Here is a 21,681-nt window from a genome sequence, read left to right as displayed (position 1 = left end):
CCAAGTGTGCATGTTTTTAAGTCCAGGTTAAAAACTCTTCTTTTTTCCAATGCTTTTTAGAGCATTTCTATTTTTAATGATATTTCTTGCACTGTACGCTGTTTGAATTGTATTTTTTTTCTCTTTGTTTTAAATGTTTATATGCTGTTTTTTCTTTGTTTTTAAATGCTTTTAATCATGTGAAGCAGATTGAGTTACCTTGTGCATGAAATGCGCTATATATTAATAAATTAGCTTTGCTTTGCTTTTCTTTGCTTTAGAGAAATTGCAGTTTGAGTCACAATGGAATTGTTGCCCTCCCACCCCAAATTGCAAGTGGGAGAGTCAATGTCTAACTTCCAATGCCACTTCACATTAACTAAAAGAGTGACCGAACAAATGACACCGTATGATTGTCACTATTAAATATGAAATACAAATAAAATACATTTTCTCTTTTCGCTGAGTGTAGAGATGACTGTTTCCCTTTACCTCAGTATCAAACATGGAACGGTGCCCTTTCTTGAACCATTAAGTGACATGCGGAGTTTTGTCTCTGTTGTTTGAGGAATTTACCATTTCTTTTTGCTTAAAATAATTTACAATAGAGTCACTGACGGTGTTAAATCACTGGACTTCGGTGCAGACGGTGTGAGTTCAGTTCCTACTCAGTGGCGGTGTGAATCAGTGTGAATGGTTGTTTGTCTTTATAGGTGCCATGTGATTGATTGGCAACCAGTCCAGGGTGTAGTCCACCTTTGAACCAAAGTCAGCTGGGATAGGCTCCATCTCAATCGTGACCCTGAACAGGATAGGCAGCAATGAGAATGAAACGATGGATGGATGGGATTCACAATGGTACACTTTTGTCATGTTTGGTCATCCTCCATGAAGCAGAAAGTGGCCTGTTAAAATATAACTCGACAAAAAAGTTTGAAAAATGGTTCAACTTTGGAGGAGGTCTACACTGTAGTGGGAGCTATTCTCATTTGCCTTTAGGTTGACGTACTGCACTTTCATTTTATCACAGACAATATGTTGCTGATGACAATCAGTATATGTGAGGTGAATAACCATCTGGAAAAAGTCAACCCCCTCACATACAGTATATTGTGCATCAAACATAACATAATATTTTAATGTTCACGTATTGTAGTTTAATGACAATGTGAACAATGTGCGCATGGTTTTTTTCATGAACGGCACCCACTAACCATTGCCCTATCTTCCCCTTTTCTTAAAGCCAGACAGTCTTTGTGTCTCAATGTTATAGCAGGTTTATCAGTTGTGCGGCTTGTTTTCCATCTGCCAGACCTCTTTCACATTCACCTGGTTCTGTCAGTGCAATACAAGTGGGCGGCTTGGGGTGGGGGTTGCCAAAAGCGTGCCTTTCATCCATATGTTTTTAGGAACTCACTGCAAACGGGTCACCAGAGGTCACTAGGATTTCACAGAATTGTTTTTCCACCCTCGCAGAAAAAAGGAATTAGTCCATCAAAATGCTTTAGTAGACTTGTAGATTTAAAAAAAATATATGAAAAAAAACATGGAGCTTACAATAGATGATCCTTAAAAACAGGGATCCAAAGGAAAGAATCTTGACCATATCAATTTTTCTTTAACTATTTGGGTTTCTAGTTTAATGCACCTAATCTTTTAGTGGAAATCTCTTGGAAAAAGCGTTAAGTTGTTTGCATTGGCAAACATTTTTTTTCTCTCTCTTTTGTACATGTTGGTGTCTTCAACTAGCTCAGTTATAACTGGGTGGGGGGGGGGGGGGAAACCTCTGTGATAGCTGCTTCATGCTGAGAGTAGTTTGGAAACTGTAAGCACTTTTGTTTTAATTGTCGAATGTTACCTTTTTTTTGTCTGACTTGTGTTTTGTTGTGAATGGCTATAGGTTAGGTTGACTTTACAATACATCAACACCATCAGACGTTACAATGACGCAATTTGGTACCAAGTTGAATGACTCCATTCGCACATGCGTCAAACTAAATAAAAACGTGCTTAGCGTTGACCCATGATGTTCCATCCCTAAATTAAGTTGTCATTGTTGTTTTGTTTCAGGGTGATTTATCTTCAAGTGAGCATGAATGACGGTCTGTCTTTCATCAGCAGTAATGTGCATATCACCACCACAGAGTGTGTAAGTGGCAGCTTCTTTTTAACATAAATTTGTCTTAAGAGGGGTTTTAAAATCTTTATTTATAGCATGTGGTTTCTCGTCGTCTTTGTGCCCTCATCAACTGTAGCCACATGTCAGCCAAGTGTTTCGGTTTGCTACCCATTATCTGGTTTGTATTTCCCCCATAGAAAGGATTGATCACCGTGTCTGCTGATTAAATACAGTAACCTTCCATTGAATTAAACAAAAGCAACACAAAATACTAAACAAAAGGCAACAATGGAGGGCATTTATTGCCGCAGGGAAGGACTTAACCAATCAACACACTGCAAAAGTTTAATCATCAAGCTCTACCCTTGACATACTGTAGCAGTACCTCAACGTGTTGAATACTGTATGTCTAAATGTACATCTATGAAAACAAAACACTGCATTTGCACATTACTTTGACCTTCAAATAGCAGCCTCAAAATCCTTTTGAAGGTACACACTGTCTTCTAATAATGAGAATAACATCGTTGCCACAGCAACCCTAAATCACCCACTTCAGAGGGCTATAATATTTGTGGACCAACATGGATGGAGGTAACAAGGTCATGGGATTTTGTAATTCTGTTGTGCGAAAGCAGTGGAGTCATATTGCACCACTGTGTCATGCATGTGGCAACTAATCAACAAATTTCATGGAACTCACAGACGTACTATTTGACTTCTAGGAAACAGTTAATCAGTCCCTGCCGATGTCTGACTCTCTATGACGGCGATACCATTGATTTCTGATAAATAGCCCGTGTCTTTGCCCGCAAGATGCCTAGGTTTAAGTCGACCCACATCTGATCCTCATCTGTGGTCTGTAATGGGAACCATATTTGGCGCAAAGTTACTGATGGATTCGCTCTGGGATCTCCCATCTTACATCAACAACTGTCATTGAGGGGGGCGGAAAGAAACACGAGAAAGACCAATGGAAGCCTAAAGGCAGCCTTTCTATTACTGAAACGTCTTTCAAATTGTTTGTTGACCCCAGCTATGATTACACCTTCATCACTATTCTTTCCCAATTAGTTTCAATATTCAACTGCCTCCAGGGCAATTGTTACTCTTGATTTTGTAGCGCTATTGTGCAGGATTGTTTTCCAGACTCGAGTCCAGCGGCTACGTCTGGATGTCATCTCAATTCACCCTTTCACATGTACATAGCACATGCAGCTCAGTTCTTTAAGGGGAGAGTAAAGTTTCTGGTTGTTTCCTGCCAGGTTCTGGGTTAGTCCCTAACAACTCTCCAATTATTTAATCCCAACTTCTTCACAGTTATTTTTTTTTTTCTTTTCACTGTAGCTTTAAGGTTACAATGGCTTGTCATTAGGCTGATGCCTTTGATACTGCTCTTGTACCCTTAACTTTTGACTTTTGACCCTTGGAATTAACCTGCACCTTTTTCGTGCTGGTACATTTTGGTCCTGGAAAGGATACAAACAGTTGGTTGGCTGGTGTCTGTTTTGCCAACCTGAACAGAATAAGCAGTATAGAAGATGGATGGAGTGGGAGGTTAAGTGCAGACATCTGAATAGAAATTGACCTAATGTACTCATCCTCGTCCTACTCACACATCATGAACTTTCTGGAAAAGAACCAGCTTTATTTATGTACTGAGATAAAAGCAGTCCAACTGATTTGGATTCTTTTATAGTGCTACTCTGGATAAAGTCGTAGATTAGATCATGTCTGCAAGTTCTCCCGCTCGTTGTCTTGCTTTCTTCAACTGACCTCTCTTTGCAGTTTTTTTTTGTTTGTTTTTTTATGCAATGCTATATATGTGTCTTCCACAGTTTGATGGCACCATTCTTCTCATCACCTTGCTGGTGTTGTTTCTCCTGCTGGCCCTGCTGCTCATGTGGTGGTTCTGGCCTCTCTGCTGCACTGTGGTAAGACCATGAAAAGGAAAAATTTGTCTAAAACCTACAGGAACATAAGAGCTCTCCAAAACCCTCTAGGAGCTCAAAGGGAGGCAGTGTTGTGATTAATGTGGTTGTGAAAAGCATAACAAATTTTGTTTTTACCTCTTATGAACATGTTATATTTGTGCTGCTCTTCCAGGTGATCAAAGAACCTCCTCCTCCACCACCTCCTGAGCCTGTAAGTTGAAAAACACCACTCAATTGCAAACAGTCGGGGGAACAGTAGCCTCACCCCTTAGAACTTTTTGCCTCTTATAGGAGTCAGATGATGAAGATGGTCAGCCAAAGAAGAAGTGGCCCACTGTAGATGCCTCATATTATGGAGGAAGAGGAATTGGAGGGATCAAGAGGATGGAGGTAATATATATATTACTGACAGGTGATAAATAAAGCAGTAAGCCAAACAATAAATGCTGTAATTCACACTTGTGTCTTAAAGGTGCGTTGGGGTGGAAAGGGCTCCACCGAGGAGGGGGCAAAGCTGGAGAAGCCGAAAAATGCGGTGGTGAAAATGCCAGAACAGGAATACGAACCCTTTGAGCCGAAACCCAAGAAATCTCCCAAGAAGCCACCTCAGAACCGAAAGTGGTACACACCCATCCGGGTAAAGAAGCCTTCACTGTCCACAACTGTGCTTTTATTCATACTGCTCATACATACAGTATAATAGCCTAAGGAGATTTTCATCAGAAGGAAGTTCAAAAGGGATCCAGTGTAGTCAGCATAAGAAATAATCTAATAATTTAAAAGTATTGTGTTTAAGTGTTTGACCATAAAATCCTTCATACTGTATAGGTTTGCTTTCCACAAACAAAATAACAGCTTACAAATCCATCATGTTCCAGCTTGTTCACTGCATTTCTTTTGCCTTTGCCAGTGAGTTTCAACTAACTGAGTGTGGCTGAAATATCTCGACAGTCAGACAGGCCCAATCCCTTCATGATTAAACTTGGGACGTTTTCCTAAAACACGGGAGAAGACGTGGGCCTCCTCTGATATATCCAAAGAAATGTACAAATATACAACCACTCCAAACACTGTAGCATTATTAGACCTGGCGTCAGTAATATTTGTGTGTTTAGCGTGCGAAATAAACTATGTCACAACACTGGCCATTCATAAGGGAAGCTGTGCTTACTGTTATCTGTACACATCGCCAGTGGAACTGTACAGTCTATGTATTTCTACATGACTTCTGCACTGCTCCGATTAATGGTGAAAGTTGACACGACTCACAGTCAGCGGTCGGAAAAAGGCCAGTCACCATGCATGCTGACTGGACTCACCTTATATAAGAAAAGAAAATTTCCCACTACACTTACATTTAAATACAGTTTCGAGATGTATCCTTATAGTGTAAAATGGAATATTATTCGCATCAAATACATTTATTTTGATGATACTAACATCCAGAGTAAAAATCTTTACCACAACACCGGCAGAAATGGCATCTGTAAAGGCAAATTGTATGGTGAAGGAAAGAAATAAAGAGACGTGTCGCTGTATGCAAGGCGGAACAGTCTGGAACCAAAGCTGCTAAATATTTCAGCACTCTCTTGAACAATGTGATGATTCTAGTAGCTAACTGCCCATCTCCTCTGTCTTATTCAGGGTAAACTGGATGCTATCTGGGCGCTGTTTCGTCGCGGGTACGACCAGGTCTCTTTGATGAGGCCCCAGCCCGGAGATCATGTAGGTAGCCAATGGAACCACTGTGCGTGATTCTCCCTCCTGCTGGCTTTTTTTTTTTTTGCTCTCAAGGTGACTTAAAGCCTTTGTGTAGTGACACTACAACAAAAGTGGTGTCAAGAGCTTTGTTTCCAAAAGTTAATATAACTACCCTTCCACATGTCAACACCAAAGATTCAATGTCAATCCTCAAAGAAGTATTCCAATCAGTCAGGTTTGAGTGATTTACATCGCAGTTTGTGTGTAGAAGGATGGTCCAAATGATGTAAATAATGTAAAGCATTGACGAAACAGCGGTTGACTCGGTAAGAACAAGCATTCCGTGGCAACATTAGTGCCTGCTTGTGCGCCACTATTTACTTGAAGCATGCCATGTTTTGGACTGTTATTTGGCAAGCGAGTTTTCCCAAATAAAGTTCAGGTAACACGTCTTCAAATCGAAGGATTACATTAAAAAATGCTTGCTTCCACTCCGCATGAACTATAGCATTCCAGTGCCTGGAAATAAGCTCGCCTGGAGATATTTCTGAGGGTTCATTGCAAACCACATATGACTTTAGTGGAAAAATGACATGATTTCTTCTTAAAGGCGAACGTTGCGTCATGCCCAGCCAATGCGAGTCACCCAGTAGAGATGCAACGATGATGGAAATCAAATCTTTTTTTAAGCCTGCCAGGTTGCAAGATGATGGCGACTTTGAGTCTCTGAGGGCAAAAAGAGCTGTACATGTTTGCCATGCCAAGAAAACACTCTTAAATGAGGAATTCCTGTTAAAAGAATTATTGGAACATTTTCTGCAAAGAGAGGCATGATTTTAACTGATCCTTGGACCACGGCCTGACGGCTGGGAGGGACAAATTAAGATTATAGCAGAGTAGATAAAAGCTAATGATAGTATAAAAAAAGTGCTAAAAAGCCTGAGGGATGAAAGGAAAAGAAAAAGGTGAATCATATTTGACTATAAAGTTGAATTATAAAGTCGGAAACAGTTTCATGTGAACAATCGTGAACGATTAAACATTTAACTTTGTCATTGTTGAAGAAAGATTTACACAGATCTTATCTTATTTCTAATACAAAGACCCGGGGCTTTGAAAAGAAACCATGTGGCTTCTCTGTGAATTGCCTCTATCGAGCTACAACGATGACACCACGCCAGCACTCACACAGGCGCTGAAGCCAATTTCTGGTGCGTAATGTGAGCCAGGTGTTGAAATTAAGGAGTCGACTTGAGAGACATTAGCCAGCAGGAGTGAATGAGATGGGCAGAGGAAGGGAGACGGGATGAGTAACTGGTCCTTTTTGAGGCTGCAGACAAACTCGGATTTGAAAAATTCAATAAAACAGGTTTTTGAGGAATGTTTTTTTTTTTTTCACACACTAAGGTGTGTGGTCAAAACTGAAGTAGACCCTAGCTAGGAACACATCACAGTCACAGTCTGTGGCTCGGCCAGATTTGGTTGTTGACCACATAACACAGGGATTTGTGATCGGAAATATTGAACCCTGAGCTCTGAATGGTTCAGCCCTGAGCTGATCAGAGCGCAAAAATCACTCTTAATACCCCACACACCCCACAGGATAATCTTTTGGAGACATCTGATAATCAGGCCTTTCCTGAGTTTGATCAGAAGGTGGGGATGTTTAAATTCAGCCCGATTATCAGTGTGTGTGTGTGTGTACCCCACTTTTATGTGTCAAAGTGATCATGGTCCTCAGTCGGAAAAGGGTGGCGTGCCCTCTTCAGGTCGGGGATGAGATCCTCCCCCAAGTGGAGGAGTTCAAGTATCTTGGGGTCTTGTTCACGAGTGAGAGGGAAGAATGCAACGGGAGATCGACAGGCAGATCGGTGCAGCGTCTGCAGTTATGCGGACTTTGTATCGGTCCGTTGTGGTAAAGAAGGAGCTAAGCCGAAAGGCGAAGCTCTCAATTTACCGCTCGATCTACGTTCCTACCCACACCTATGGTCACGAGCTGTGGGTCGTGACCTAAAGAACAAGATCCCGGATACAAGCGGCCAAAATGAGTTTCCTCCGCAGGGTGTCCGGGCTCTCCCTTAGAGATAGGGCGAGAAGCTCGGTCATCCGGGAGGATCTCAGAGTAGAGTCGGTGTTCCTCCACATCGAGAGGAGCCAGATGAGGTGGCTGGGGCATCTAATTCAGATGCCTCCCGGACGCCTCCCCGGTGAGGTGTTCCGGGCACGTCATATGTACTTGGGATGACCCAAGACACGCTGGAGAGACTACGTCCTTCGGCTGGCCTGGGAAAGCTCGCGATCCCCCCAGAAGAGCTGGATGAAGTGGCTGGGGAGAGGGAAGTCTGGGCGACCCTGCTAAAGCTACTGCCCCCGCGACCCGACCTCGGATAAGCGATAGAAAATGGATGGATGGATGGATGGATGGCACCAAGCAGGCATAATCTTGAAAAAAAGACGCACAAAACAACAAAACTGTCCAACTATGTGGAGACCTCTGTAAAGACTGGCTTTAAATTCTTGGACAATTGTATGCTTCCAACTTTGTGACAACAGTTTGGGGGCAGGTCCTTTCTGTTTGAGTCAGACTTTTCCCCACTGCAGAAAGCAAGATACATAAAGAACTCTGACCTCTGAAATGAACTTGAACAGAAACTGTAAGCCACTCTCAGGTCAAAAATCATATAATTTCTTCCATTTTCAGTAACCCTATTTTTCAATAAAAAGTCATTCACATTACAAGTCCAGTATAATACACCACTTTAGCTGTGAATGAGGTGTTATGTGCCAAGCTCCTTGTCTAGAACATGTTAATATGTATGGTTACATGTTGGACTGGTTAAGTTACATGTAGGTCTTGAGGATTAAGCGCACGCACGCACCGTTTTCGCCGCTCTTCAATGCAACAAACTCAGTAACCTCTGCTCCAAACCACATCAAGTATGTTGACGTCAGAGCGTGCGTGAGGTCGAGCTCCACACACAAAAGACAACTACACACAGACAAACACGGTCAAACGTTACTTTTGTTGTGAGTTCCTGTGGACATTTTATTCACTTAACACAAGTCTCCCCTGGGGGCATTTAGCTCTCTAAAGGGTAAATGAGCTAATGCCAATAGCACACAACCGCCAGCACTGTCTCCACTCATTGACTGACCATATGTCTCACCCACACACACACACAAACACACACACACACACACACACACACAACACACATGGACTACATCATCTTATGAACATGGTGAGACTCCAGACAGAAGGAGGGGGGAGGGGGCCAACTTACATTAAATAGTCAAAATAATCACACACAAAAGAAACACAAACTCAAACTACAGTGTCCCACATACCTTCACAATGTAGTTTATTTCATTTTAAACAAATAGAAAAAAAAACTAACAATACAAGTAAATGTCAAACATGAAACTTGCGCAGAAAAACAACAGCTTACTTTTTTGACAACTTGGTTCAAACATTTGCCATTTTTATTATACCAAAGGAGGCTGTTTTGCATTATTGATTTCTCAAAGCATAACAGCAAGACGTTTTCGTAACGAGGTCAGAAAATCTGTTAGTATAAACAACATCGACTAATGTCATTAAAACCCTTGATGAGGGATTTCACGATTGGTAGCTCATTTGCTAACATGTCCCCATAAGATGACAAAAATGTTAATAATCGTGTTTTTGCTTGAAAATAAACCACATCAGCGCAAAGTTTACTACCAAAAAAGTCAAAATCTATGAGCAATAAACCACATCGACTAATATGTCCTATTAAAGCCCTTGATGCTAAATTTCCACGTGTAACTCATTTACCAACATGCCCTCATAACAAAAATGACAACAAACGTGTTTTTGCTTGAAAGTAAATCGCATTTTGTCAAAAATCGATTTGCAACAAACCACATTGACTATCGTGTCAAATGAAAGTCCTTGGTGCGAGATTTACAGACCTGTAAGTTACTTGCCAACAAGTATGAATAAAAAAAAAAACAACAAACATGTTTTTGCTTGAATCACATTTCAGCACAAATTTCACTAGTAAAAAAGTTAAAAATGTATTTGCGACAAACCACATCAACTAATATGTCATATTAAAGGCCTTGATGAGGGATGTATATGTACTTGTCCTCATATGCATGTTTTTGCTCTCAAATGTGTCTGCAAAAACACTAGTTTCGTAATACCTTAAATCCTTAATTACCTTCACAGGATTAATAAAGTACACATCTATTTATCTCACGATTGAAAATACAGTTTGTTTCCATCAGTGGAATTCTCTCAGATGCTCATGTTTTATGTCTAGTAGTTTTCTTAAAGAAAGTGTCTTTGTTCAACTTCAGGGTCGTTGCATCAACTTCACAAGGGTGAAAGAGGGGGCCCAACCGGCCAGGTCAGCACCACGCACCCCAATCCATACGCCCTCACCGCCACCGCCCAACTACCGCCACGTCCCAGAGTCCCCCACCGCCTCCAGCCCTCCATCCAGAGCACCGCCCGTGGTCCAGCTACCACCAGGACCCCCGCCATCCCGCATGCCCCCCGGGCTTCCCTGCCCACCGCCGTCGCGTCCACCGCCCAGCCTGCGACCATGAATGGCCCAGGTAACATCCCCCACACCTTCCCCCAGCCCCCCCCCTCTCATGGACCCACTTTGACTTCACTGACTGACCACTGTTGACCAGCTCCATCAGTCTGAAGTCAGTCCTCCAGCCTCGGATTCTTCTGCTAGTCGCCAAACAACACCAGCGTGCTCAATTATTCATACATTTCGCTTCATTGTATGGGAAAGACTGTCAAATCAAACCACCAAGAATCTTTCACAAATTTTGCAGAATGTTTTGCATAGGATTTGATGATTTGCCAAGCAGTTTAACTTGATGTTCTATCTCATACAAAGTGAACGGGGCGATGCAGAGAACCCTTTAATGGGATGATTGTTGCAGGACAGCAAAACCTTTTGGGACCAAAGTCAACAGAAGCAATAAATACGATTTATTGGATGTTTTTTTTTTTTAATCAACTACTGAGTTATGCCTTTGCCATCGAGAATAAAAGTGAATAGGGTTTAGAATCTGGGTAATTTTTTCTTTTTTTCCAGAATCCATTGGGTTGAGTTCCAGAGATGATTAGCTAAAATGTTGGTGCTATTTTTTGTCAACATGTTATATTTGTGTTAGGCAACAACATGCTAAACCAGCCATTTTTAAATTCAGGAAAAGTCCTTTTAAAAGCCATGCATTTTTGTAATAGGCGATGACAGGGAAGTGTACAGAAGGATTTTTTAAGGTGTGTTTTTACATTATATTTTCATTATGTGTTTTTCTCTTTGAGGCTTTGGGTTTTGTCCTAATAACGTGGTTTGATTTACAACACAGCAATATGTATTTTTTTGGGCTATTTTTGTTAAGTTGTTTTATATCTGCGCACATAGACTGCTGGAACACAGTACGCCGTTTTTGTAAGCATATATGGAATTGAAAACTCATGAATTCAAGCTGCCATAAATCAGGTTAACGACTCTCCTCATGTTTTCTTGGTTTTTTTTTTTCTGACTCAGTCCTGATTCTCTACTTTTGTATTATGTTTTTGTCTAGTTTTTGTTTTGTTTTTTATCAGTGGTCACATTGCAACTGCAGGGCAGTTCACAGAACATCTAATTTATTTTCCGAGAGAAACAGAGGAGAGTACTTGAATAATTGACAAGGTGTCCAACCACCGACAGGAACACTCAGAGTGTCTACAACCAGCTTGCCAGTCAGACGAGGCCTACCAGCTTTTTACTTAAAACCTCTGCATGTTCAAACAGATCTTTATCATATTTGAATCAGGTGAAGTATGCACTCGCAGGCCACAACATTAAGTATTATTGGAGTTGACGTATTGGATCTCATTATGTTGTTGTACCTAATGAAGTGTCCAGTGAGTGTATTATGGAAATATTTTGGCTGCAAGGAATAAAAGAGGGGTTGGAAAAAAGTTGGTATGCCTTTACTATGCAGTACCTTATGGATTTTCCTTTTGTTCATTTTTCTTTGTTTGTTTCTGTCGCTTTTCTTATGTACTTAATTCTGTTATGCCATGTATCAGTGGTGTTACAAAATACATTAGAAATCAATCAATCGTTGCTTTAAATCTCTTTGCTGAAGCAAATGTTATGCCTTTTTCCTTGCTGTTTTCTCACCCCAAATTACATGAATTTTAATTAAAATGCCTTATTAAAGAGCTTATATCACTCTATCAATTACAAACAATCATTCTTTATTGACTATAATATTAACAACTTGTCTTCTACTGTGTGTAATCATTGTTATCTTTAAGGTGATTTTGAATGCACTTGATGAATTTGTAAATATAAAAAAAGAAAAAGAAAAAAAAAACATTACGTTTACATTTGTGGCCATATCTCACAGAGATTGGTGGGATTCAAACTCTCGTGAGTGCCTAAAACAAGGTGAACCTAAAGCAGTTGCGGCCTTTTGTAAGTGTTCCCCAATGCAGGAATTCCATGACGGGGAACAATTGCAGTGGCTCACATGTGGGTACATAACATCCCTTAGAGACCTGTTATGCTAATCAGTGTTTTTACATGTGCAGTATTTAAAAAAAAAAAAAAAAGCAGTACTGAAGCAAATATGAAATACTTATATGATTTCTTTACTGGTTTGATCTTTTGAATTGTATCAATAAAGGTTGACTTCCAAGCTTCTATAAGACCATTTCTATTTTATATTGTACGTATGCTAAAACAACCACTTTTTTGATTCCACCCCAGCAGGTTTGCAGTGAATAACGGTCCTATTCACAGTAAGCCCAAATACTGCCCCCCACACACAAACGCGTATACTGTAGCGCTGCTACATACTTCAACTCCTTTGCCTGTTCTCCCCACGCTTACATGGATTTTCAACAAGGTAAATAGATGTATGATGTGAGTAATGTACTAAACATGTAGACTGAACCAATGAAGTGTGAGTGACATAATCAATGAATCACTGGTTATATAGTTGTCTTTTTAGTTTGGAGTTCCTATAGTGTTCTGCCGTAGCAGGAATAACAAATGTGTTTAGTATGTGTTTCTCGTACAATATTCTCCACTGGCAGATCCAGCTAAATACTTTCGGTGGAGTCTATGTTTTTCCCCTCCACATGCTGAGGAAAGTGGGTTGAAGGATGTTTAAAGGCATGGACTCTATCCAAAACATGAGGATGGAGAAACTGAAGAGGGATAATTTGCTCTTTGTGTCTAATTTCATTGATGACATGTTTACGGCTGCTTGGTTTTCCCTCTCCTGCTCTTTTTCTCATCCTTTCTTTCTTAGTGACCCAGACAAATGAAGGACTTGGGAATGCGCTGATGTTTCATCTCGGTCTCCCGTTACCCCCAGACTGAAACTCACTGACCTGACACAAAAACATCATCCAGAGAGATTGGTATGATGCCTCATTGTTGCCTGGATTTTCCCGGTAACTATGGCGACTGCAGTACATGCCAAAACATTCGCTGTCTCTTCACCACTTTGTACTGCTGCAACGGAGAAACCAGCACAATTTCAACTGGATATCACTGTTTAATTTACAACTAAATTGTTTATTCACACCCCTGCTATACTGTGGCTCAGTGGCGAAAATTGGCATGTGGGAAGTGTTGCAGGGTTGCAGAGGAAGCAGGTAAACCCCACTCCCCCCCCGTTTTATGCTTGAAATTCTTTTGCATATGTTCAAGTATGTTGGCAAGGTTTAAAACGTCTGGGAGTGGTGAAACTAAAAAAAATAATAATAATAATTAAAAAGGCTTTTTATGGTCTCTCGATATTGCAGTTTTTCGCCTATAGTGGGTGAGTCCCCCACGATGTACGGGAGTCCACTGTACTTCAACTTAATTTTTTTATTATTCTTTGTAATTGCCTATAGATGCCACAAAATGGCAACAAAAACTACTTATGTCTAAATGAAACTCCCTAACTCACATCAACTTCCATCCTTGACACCAAGATGCCACCAGATGGCGCTAAAGCTAGTTGTTACTTTGGCCTGAGCACAAGAATAGTTTTTTTGGCAAACAACGAAGAACAGGTTACAAAACGAAATCTGCGAATAGGCGAATTTGCGAATGCCGGACTGCGGGGTTTCACTGTATTATGATGGGGTACAACTACACTAGTAAACACAGTGTTAAATACAGGATGTCTCCCAGTGTCAATCATTGGTCCGCCAACCTTTTAGAAAGAACCTTCTCTGCTCTGATCTGCTGGGAGCTACATGGAGTTACAGTGGTGTGATGCAAACGTGGCACATACACACACACACACACACACACACACACACACCTTGCCCTGCTTTCCTGCCAAGGCAACCAGACAGGCCCTGGGGGCAACATGTGTGGCAAAGAATCTGCTCCCCACCCCCGCAGTCACCGTTTCCCTCCCCTCACATCTGTAACAGAGCCCCCCTTCTACCACTGGTGAAGTGTGTTATATCTTCTAACTAGTCCTGACACCGGCCCACCACTTGACAACAAAGACCTATGACATCATTATGAAGGGGCAGCACATCTGGCTCACATTCGAGAGGTTCTGGGTCTGAATCTCGGCTCTCCTGCGTTGAGTTTGCATGCTCTCTCTTGTGATTCTGTGGATTTTGTGGTAAACAAACAATTCTTCATCATTTGGTGTGACAGTGAATACGAATGGTTGAACGTCTATATGTTCTTCGGATTAACTGGCAACCATTCCAAAGGATAGGCGCCATTTGACCCACGACCCTTAATAAGGACAAGTGCTAAAGAAAAAGGATGGATGGCAATGTGTGCAGAGGTCCTTTAACAGTCTTAATTGGAATAACGTATGCTGCATGTTGTGCTGCCAAACACAACACAATAACTCTCCGGGCTGCTTTTAATTTGACCCAGACTGCGCCCAATAAACAACACGAAGAAGACTATTACTACCATGAAAAACCCTTACCAGGAAAAGGGATAAACAGATCACGCACACGCACACACGCACAGGCACAAACACAGACTCAGACTCATTTTGCAGGAAACTACGGAAGTAAAATGTCCTGCTTTCGGGAAAGAGAGGACGCTGGCATGGACAGATAGATGGACAAAGATACATAATTTGTGAAGTGAAATTGGATACTTTCCCGCTGGAAACCTTTTGTAAAGAACTCTCACAGCACACTTAAGTGCGGCGGCACAGTGGTTGTGAATCACTGATGTCGACAATGTTAGAGACGATAGCACCGGAACTGATCACACTGTATGCATCATAGGAATCAAATCGTTACAGATTTTCTTTCGCTTTCCTAGAAAAAAACTTTTATGGCTGTTTTATGCACCAGCTGCAGGAGTTCAGGAAGCGATTCCTGCGTCTTTCCATTTTAGTGGTTCTACTAAGACGTCACTATGCTGCTTTTCCCCCCCCAAAAAAAATGTGATGAATGTGAATTCCCCGTCTGTCCACAGTGAGTGTCTGATGCCGCATGAAGCCAAACGATCCTGAACTGCGCAACATGATAGCACAAGAGGCTCTGACACAAATTGTCATTTTCCTCTGCCGTGCGGCTTGGACGGAGCCTTATGTAGGCCACTTTTATGAAGATGCATGTGTTTTTCCATCAAGAATGTGCACTGAGTGCCTCTCTTCTGTCATAAGCGTATGATTTAAATGGAGTGTTGTGAAGAAAATAAAAGCAGCTTGGCTGACTGACAATATTAAATTAAGAGAAATATGGAGTTTAATTTACAGGTTTAACAAGCTGGCAGAGAAACTATAACAAAGCACAGACAAGAGGAAAAAGTGTTCAAGAAATAGCGAACAGATTCATTAAAGTTTTGTCACTATTTACTGGTGTACTCTTCAACTGTGGTCTCCTTTTGATTGACTGATGATTGACTTCTTTGTGTCTAAAAAAAAAAAAAAACCTTACTCCACTTGCACAGTCTAACGAGATCTGATACATCTGTATTAAAAATTATGCATTTTTCTTTAGATTGATGCTGTCAAAGAGGTAATGATTGAACAATATCTTTATAGTATTGTACAGTTGTTGAAGTGATTTATAACTGCACTCATACTGAGACGTGTTAATTATACTGTATTTATGTAATTGAATTTTTTTAAATCACATTTATAAAGTAATATTAGGGCAACACTTAAATGAAATAAATGAATACTACTATGAGAATAAAGTCAAATAAATTTATATCTATATACAGTGTGCACAGCTCTGGAAAAAAAATTACAGTACAACGTTTTCCGACTTTAATCCCATAGAGTAATTATTACTTTTTCTTTATAGTGTGACTATAGCACTCTTTTATATATTTGTAACTATTTAAATTCAGTGTAAAATGTAACATGATGGTTTCGTATCATCTCTTGTCTTCATACTGGCCAGCTGGCCTCGTACCATCCAAAAGCAAAGACATTTAATGTTCAATTCAATACTTTAACATTTGCACACACACACACACCGACACACGCACACATACACTGAATACACGCATCTCCTCATTTGCAATCTAGCCAATCAGGAAGCTCGGTGGAAGCCCCGTTCTAATCAGTAGATGGCCTCAGGGCTTTTCCTGTAGCAGACTGCAGCTTAGGAGAATCTTCTGGATGCCTTCAAGGTATTAGGCAATGATACGAGCTTTGTCTAAAACTTACTTTCCCATAGTTAAGGGGAAAAGCGAAACTGTGGGGCTTGAAGGTTAGAGAAACAACGAGGAAGAGGACCTGAAAATTCTAGGCTTCAGTTAAATATTCCCTCGAGTCCCTTTCGCTGTGGTTTTCTGGAAAGCAGCTCAATTCATATACTAAGTGGCCTTTAAAAAACTGAGCTCCAGGCACACATACAAAAATAAATAGTAATATAGAATTATGAAGAAGTATAAAAAAAAGTAATAAAATTACAACAAAACATTTTGCAATGTTTCAAGAATAGAGTGATGAAAAGAATAAAGATGTGATGAAAATCAAGTCATACTTTTTAATTTGTGGGAAAAAGTTGTACCCTTAATAATATAGAGTTAAACAAATTAAGTACCTATATTTCATTGTTGTATTACACTGAAGTGCAACTTGATTCTCAACAGTACACATCTTAACATTAATAATATACCTTTATATCTTCAAGATAAAAGGTCAGATATTTTTGACTAAAATGTTGTACACTGTATTTTTTTTTGTTTAAAATCATAATTCTATAATAATTATTATTATATAATTAGAAATGTTTTTTTCATTCACCACATACACACAGTGTGGTGTCTAAAATGCTGTTTCCATGAATAAAAAGTCTTGAACTGTCATTAAGCGAACTCGCACGTCATGGTAACAAAAGCCACACCCGCTATTGGCCCAGCGTTATATGGGGTGGGGAGGACAAACCTTTGTGATTTTTGTGTTTTTAAAACTAAAAATTGGACCAGGTCGTTTGTAGATGAGGTTAAAACAAAAGAAACAATAATCAAATATCAAATTTTATTGGTAAATATTCATAAAGAATTTAACTGAAAGTATTTCATGATTTATTTAATAACATTAATTAAAAATGGTTAGTTAAAATACTATATTAATAAATAATTCATTCATGTTTTAATTTCTTTGTTTATAATTTATTTATTATAATGAACTATCAATTATCTGTGCATAGGTACAATTCTTCATTTTACTAATATTTGCACTTTATAATTTACAGTAAATCAACTGAGCAATTTTATAATTATATACATTTTTAAATGTTAAACAATTGAAAGAAAAACAGCTAAATTAATGCAAAACTAAATTGTTAACTTTAATAATAGAATATTCATTTTTATTTTCATACTTATTTATATTTCATTTTAACATTAATTATCATCGACGAACCAATTATGTAACAAAATAAAATAAAAAGTGTAAATTTATATGCAAAAGTGTTTTTCTTTTGTTTTGTTTTGTTTTTTTGCTATTAATTTACAATAAATCAATCAGCAAATTATTTAATGAGAAATGAATAGATTTACCAGAAGAGAAAACAATTGTACTTTTTTTCATAAATGCTTAGTGGGCCAGATTAAAGAACTGAGCAGGCCATACTGAGCCAACCCCGATGGTCATTAAAATGATTGAAAGAACATGTTATGTTATGTTCTGCCTTCTCTGCCCATGCTCTACCTTCCATTGGCTGTGGTCCTAGTGGGGTCTGTGACGTATCCCGTCAGGCTACAGCGGGTGACCGGGTCCACTGTGAGGGTTACAGTAAAAGCTCTGCAGGTGACTCACACACACGCACACGCACACGCACACACACACACACACACACAGCCTAGCATTAGTTGAGCGTTATGTAAGTGGATAAGAGTGCAGTAAGGGTAGCAGATGGATGATTAAGCCGCCATAACTAGGCGTAGACGTTAAAAACGGTGCAGCTTTTGATAGGATTTGACACCTTTCTATGTATTCTGGTTACAGTCTTCTGCTATTCTGGTAGGAAACTTTGCATAACAATCGGATGTATTAATAACCACAGTGAGCACAGATTGTATAATAACCATCCCTGGTGTCTCACGTAGGAGCTCCACTTCTCGTTTCTTAACTAACATCAGGTTAGAGATTTAAAAAAGAAAGAAGTAAATGGGAAAACACTTCTCTTTTTGATTGCAGCATGGTGTAAATTGGCACCCAGTACGAGAAGTAAAAAAAAAAAATTTTTAAAAAAGATTTGGCACCGTTTGCGTGTCTTAATGTAGACTGTTTACTTTAGAAAACAGTTGAATGTGATGGAAAACAGAAGCGATGAAAGCTTGAACAGGACATTGTTGTGTACAACCCCAAATCCAATGAAGTTGGGACATTGTGTTAAACAAAACAAAAAAAACAGAATACAAGGATTTGCAAATCATGTGCGACCTATATTTAATTGAATACACTACAAAGACAAGGTAGACAATGTTCAAACTGATCAACTTTATTGTTTTTAGCAAATAATCATTAACTTAGAATTGTATGGCTGCAACACGTTCCAAAAAAGCTGGGACAGGGTCATGTTTACCACTGTGTTTCATCACCTTTTCTTTTAACAACATTCAATAAACGTTTGGGAACTGAGGACACTAATTGTTGAAGCTTTGTAGTTGGAATTCTTTCCCATTCTTGCTTGATGTACAGCTTCAGCTGTTCAACAGTCTGGGGTCTCCGTTGTCGTATTTTACGCTTCATAATGTGCCACACATTTTCAATGGGATACAGGTCTGGACTGCAGGCAGGCCAGTCTCGTACCCGCACTCTTTTACTACGAAGCCACGCTGTTGTAACACGTGCAGAATGTGGTTTGGCATTGTCTTGCTGAAATAAGCAGGGGCGTCCATGAAAAAGACGTTGCTTGGATGGCAGCATATGTTTCTCCAAAAGCTGGATGTACCTTTCAGCATTAATGGTGCCTTCACAGATGTGTAAGTTACCCATGCCATTGGCATTAACACAGCCCCATACCATCACAGATACTGGCTTTTGAACTTTGCGTCCATAACAGTCCGGATGGTTCTTTTCCTCTTTGGCCCGGAGGACACGACGTCCACAATTTCCAAAAACAATTTGAAATGTTGACTCGTCGGACAACAGAACACTTTTCCACTTTGCATCAGTCCATCATAGATGAGCTTGGGCTCAGAGAAGCCGGCGGCGTTTCTGGGTGTTGTTGATAAATGGCTTTTGCTTTGCATAGTAGAGTTTCAAGTTGCACTTACGGATGTAGCGCTAAACTGTATTTACTGACATTGGTTTTTTGAAGTGTTCCTGAGCCCATGTGGTGATATCCTTTACACATTGATGTCGGTTTTTGATGCAGTGCCGCCTGAGGGATCGAAGGTCACGGGCATTCAATGTTGGTTTTTGGCCATGCCGCTTACATGCAGACCTCCGCTGGCTTTCGGGCTGGCAATGGACTGCAAAGCGGCAAACCCCGTCCGGTTCGTCGCTCCCTCGCAACGCAAGGCCCGTGGGGCCAGACGACAAGACACTGTAGCCCAAATAACACATAACACTTCATGTATTTTTTTGTGCTGTGGGCATAGTTAGATGGAAAATTGCATGCTATACTACTATAGTAACGGGTTCAGGTTAAAAGGAATGAGGAAGTGGCAATTCTGCCGAATGGAACTTGGTGGCTATATAATGGGGGAGGGCCTCATGCGAGAAAGTATACGCCCCAGCCTGCTGACATCGTGATTAGTTTTTAGCCCCGCCCAAAATATTTGGCTAAAAGAGTTGAAGAAAAAGAGTCTTACGCTATATCGCAACAATTCAGTACTATATTGTTGTCATGTTTCCAGCACTTTCTTTCAAACATATTTAACATGCTGTATTTAGAAACAAAACAAAAAAAGACAATAAGTTTAATTCAACTTTAAATGATCCATTAATGCAAGCACATAAGATCTACCTCTAGTTTGATGTTGGTGAAACACTCTGGATGCATTTAGTCATTTTGGTGACTTTTTACTGTAAAGTTATGTCATTTCAACACAGGTTTTATGCCTGTGCAATCCACATTGACAAAGAGGCTTAGGAAAAAGAAATCAAATGTCCATGCGTCCATTCCCTGTGAACAGCATGACCCCTCTCCAAACCTCATAAATAGCATTAACTAAGGCGGTATAAGGTCACACTGGGGCTGTCGCTTTGGAAAGAGTGTAGAATGGGCTGAGACTTGCAGAGTGACCACAAACATGAAGCTTCCAGTGAAATTCCACTGTCAACAGGGGCTTTTCCCCCGGGTTTGCTTATACCACAATGCTGAACAGACCCTCGACTGAGCGACTAGGTTTGCAGAGAGGCAGAGGAAGTTGGTGGTGCACTGCTTCAAAAGGAGACGACAGTACAATCTGGCCTCAGTTCTTCGGCTGCCACCCATTTGAGCTCATTGTACAAGTGAGCAGCGTCATCTTGTGGCAGAATAGAACACTCGCATTTTGTCGTGGCGTGCATTTCTGGTACAAGGGGCTCCTCGGTTGACGACATTTCGAGGTTAAGAACGGCGCACATTGAATTAGTTTGCGTTTCCAACATCAAAACAAAATATGTGTAAAATCGTCTTTTTTTTGCCTTTAAATTTCCCAGAGACCAATTTCAAAGAAACACATTTGCATTTTAAATTGTAAATAAATGGAAATGCAAGTTCATTATCAGTTAGATTTAGCCTAATTAGTTTCTCCGAACATAATTACCGGTATATATCAATGAAAAATTAATTATTATTAGTAGTAGTATTATTATTTTTAAAATAGAATTTATTGCGTAGGCTCGAATTACATAAATTGTTTCGTCACTACTATGGGAATGGAATCCTGACCTAAACAGAGGACTTCCTCTTAAGATTTCCAAATTCTATTTTTTTATGCCATGTTGTAGAGATGGATACTTTATTAATTCTGTGAGGGAAATTAAATACATTAAATTAAAATAATTCATAATTAAAAATAACTGTACACTTTAAAGATTATATTATTCTTCATAATTATTTTTTCCTCATTAGAATCCTGTGTTCAAAGTATTTATTTTTTATCAAAAATAAGTAAAAATCAATTTGGTAAAAAAAAGTGGGTCAAAATCCAAATTTTGCAGTTTTAATTAATTTCATTAGAGGAAGAGCTGCACTTTGAAAAATAACATCTCCATGGTCAACTCTAATGGCAATGTCACTACACATTATGGTGATATGTAGGAATTGTGCAGTTTAGCTTATATATTAGAAATTTTCTTGATTGCATTATAATCCCAATTCTTGAGTATTCATTTTAACATTTTTCATAAATACATCACTTTCTTGTCTCAGAATTACTCAAACAAATTTGACAGACATCCACCTTGACTTACTTCAATGATACACTAACCTATGACTAAAATCAGAACTAGACAACATGATTAAGTGACGGAAAAAAAATTATGACAAAGGCAATC

General features: G+C 39.7%; 1 protein-coding gene across 1 annotated transcript in view; it reads left to right on the top strand.

The window, feature by feature from the left end:
- antxr1c (ANTXR cell adhesion molecule 1c) overlaps positions 1-11,974 on the top strand; it is a 35,564-nt gene extending 23,590 nt beyond the window's left edge. Inside the window, exons 12-18 of the mRNA XM_061756335.1 lie at positions 2,050-2,128; positions 3,937-4,032; positions 4,205-4,243; positions 4,324-4,422; positions 4,505-4,669; positions 5,677-5,757; positions 10,078-11,974. Of these exons, the coding sequence (XP_061612319.1) occupies positions 2,050-2,128; positions 3,937-4,032; positions 4,205-4,243; positions 4,324-4,422; positions 4,505-4,669; positions 5,677-5,757; positions 10,078-10,329 (811 nt within the window). The 3' untranslated portion in view covers positions 10,330-11,974. The remainder of the gene's footprint in view (positions 1-2,049; positions 2,129-3,936; positions 4,033-4,204; positions 4,244-4,323; positions 4,423-4,504; positions 4,670-5,676; positions 5,758-10,077) is intronic.
- Positions 11,975-21,681: the final 9,707 nt, after the last annotated feature.

The sequence above is a fragment of the Phyllopteryx taeniolatus genome, chromosome 19 (genome assembly GCF_024500385.1).
Source record: "Phyllopteryx taeniolatus isolate TA_2022b chromosome 19, UOR_Ptae_1.2, whole genome shotgun sequence".
In the NCBI taxonomy this organism is placed as follows: Eukaryota; Metazoa; Chordata; class Actinopteri; order Syngnathiformes; family Syngnathidae; genus Phyllopteryx; species Phyllopteryx taeniolatus.
The sequence above is the reverse complement of the archived record's forward strand: the minus strand, read 5'-3'. Positions and strand labels throughout refer to the sequence as shown.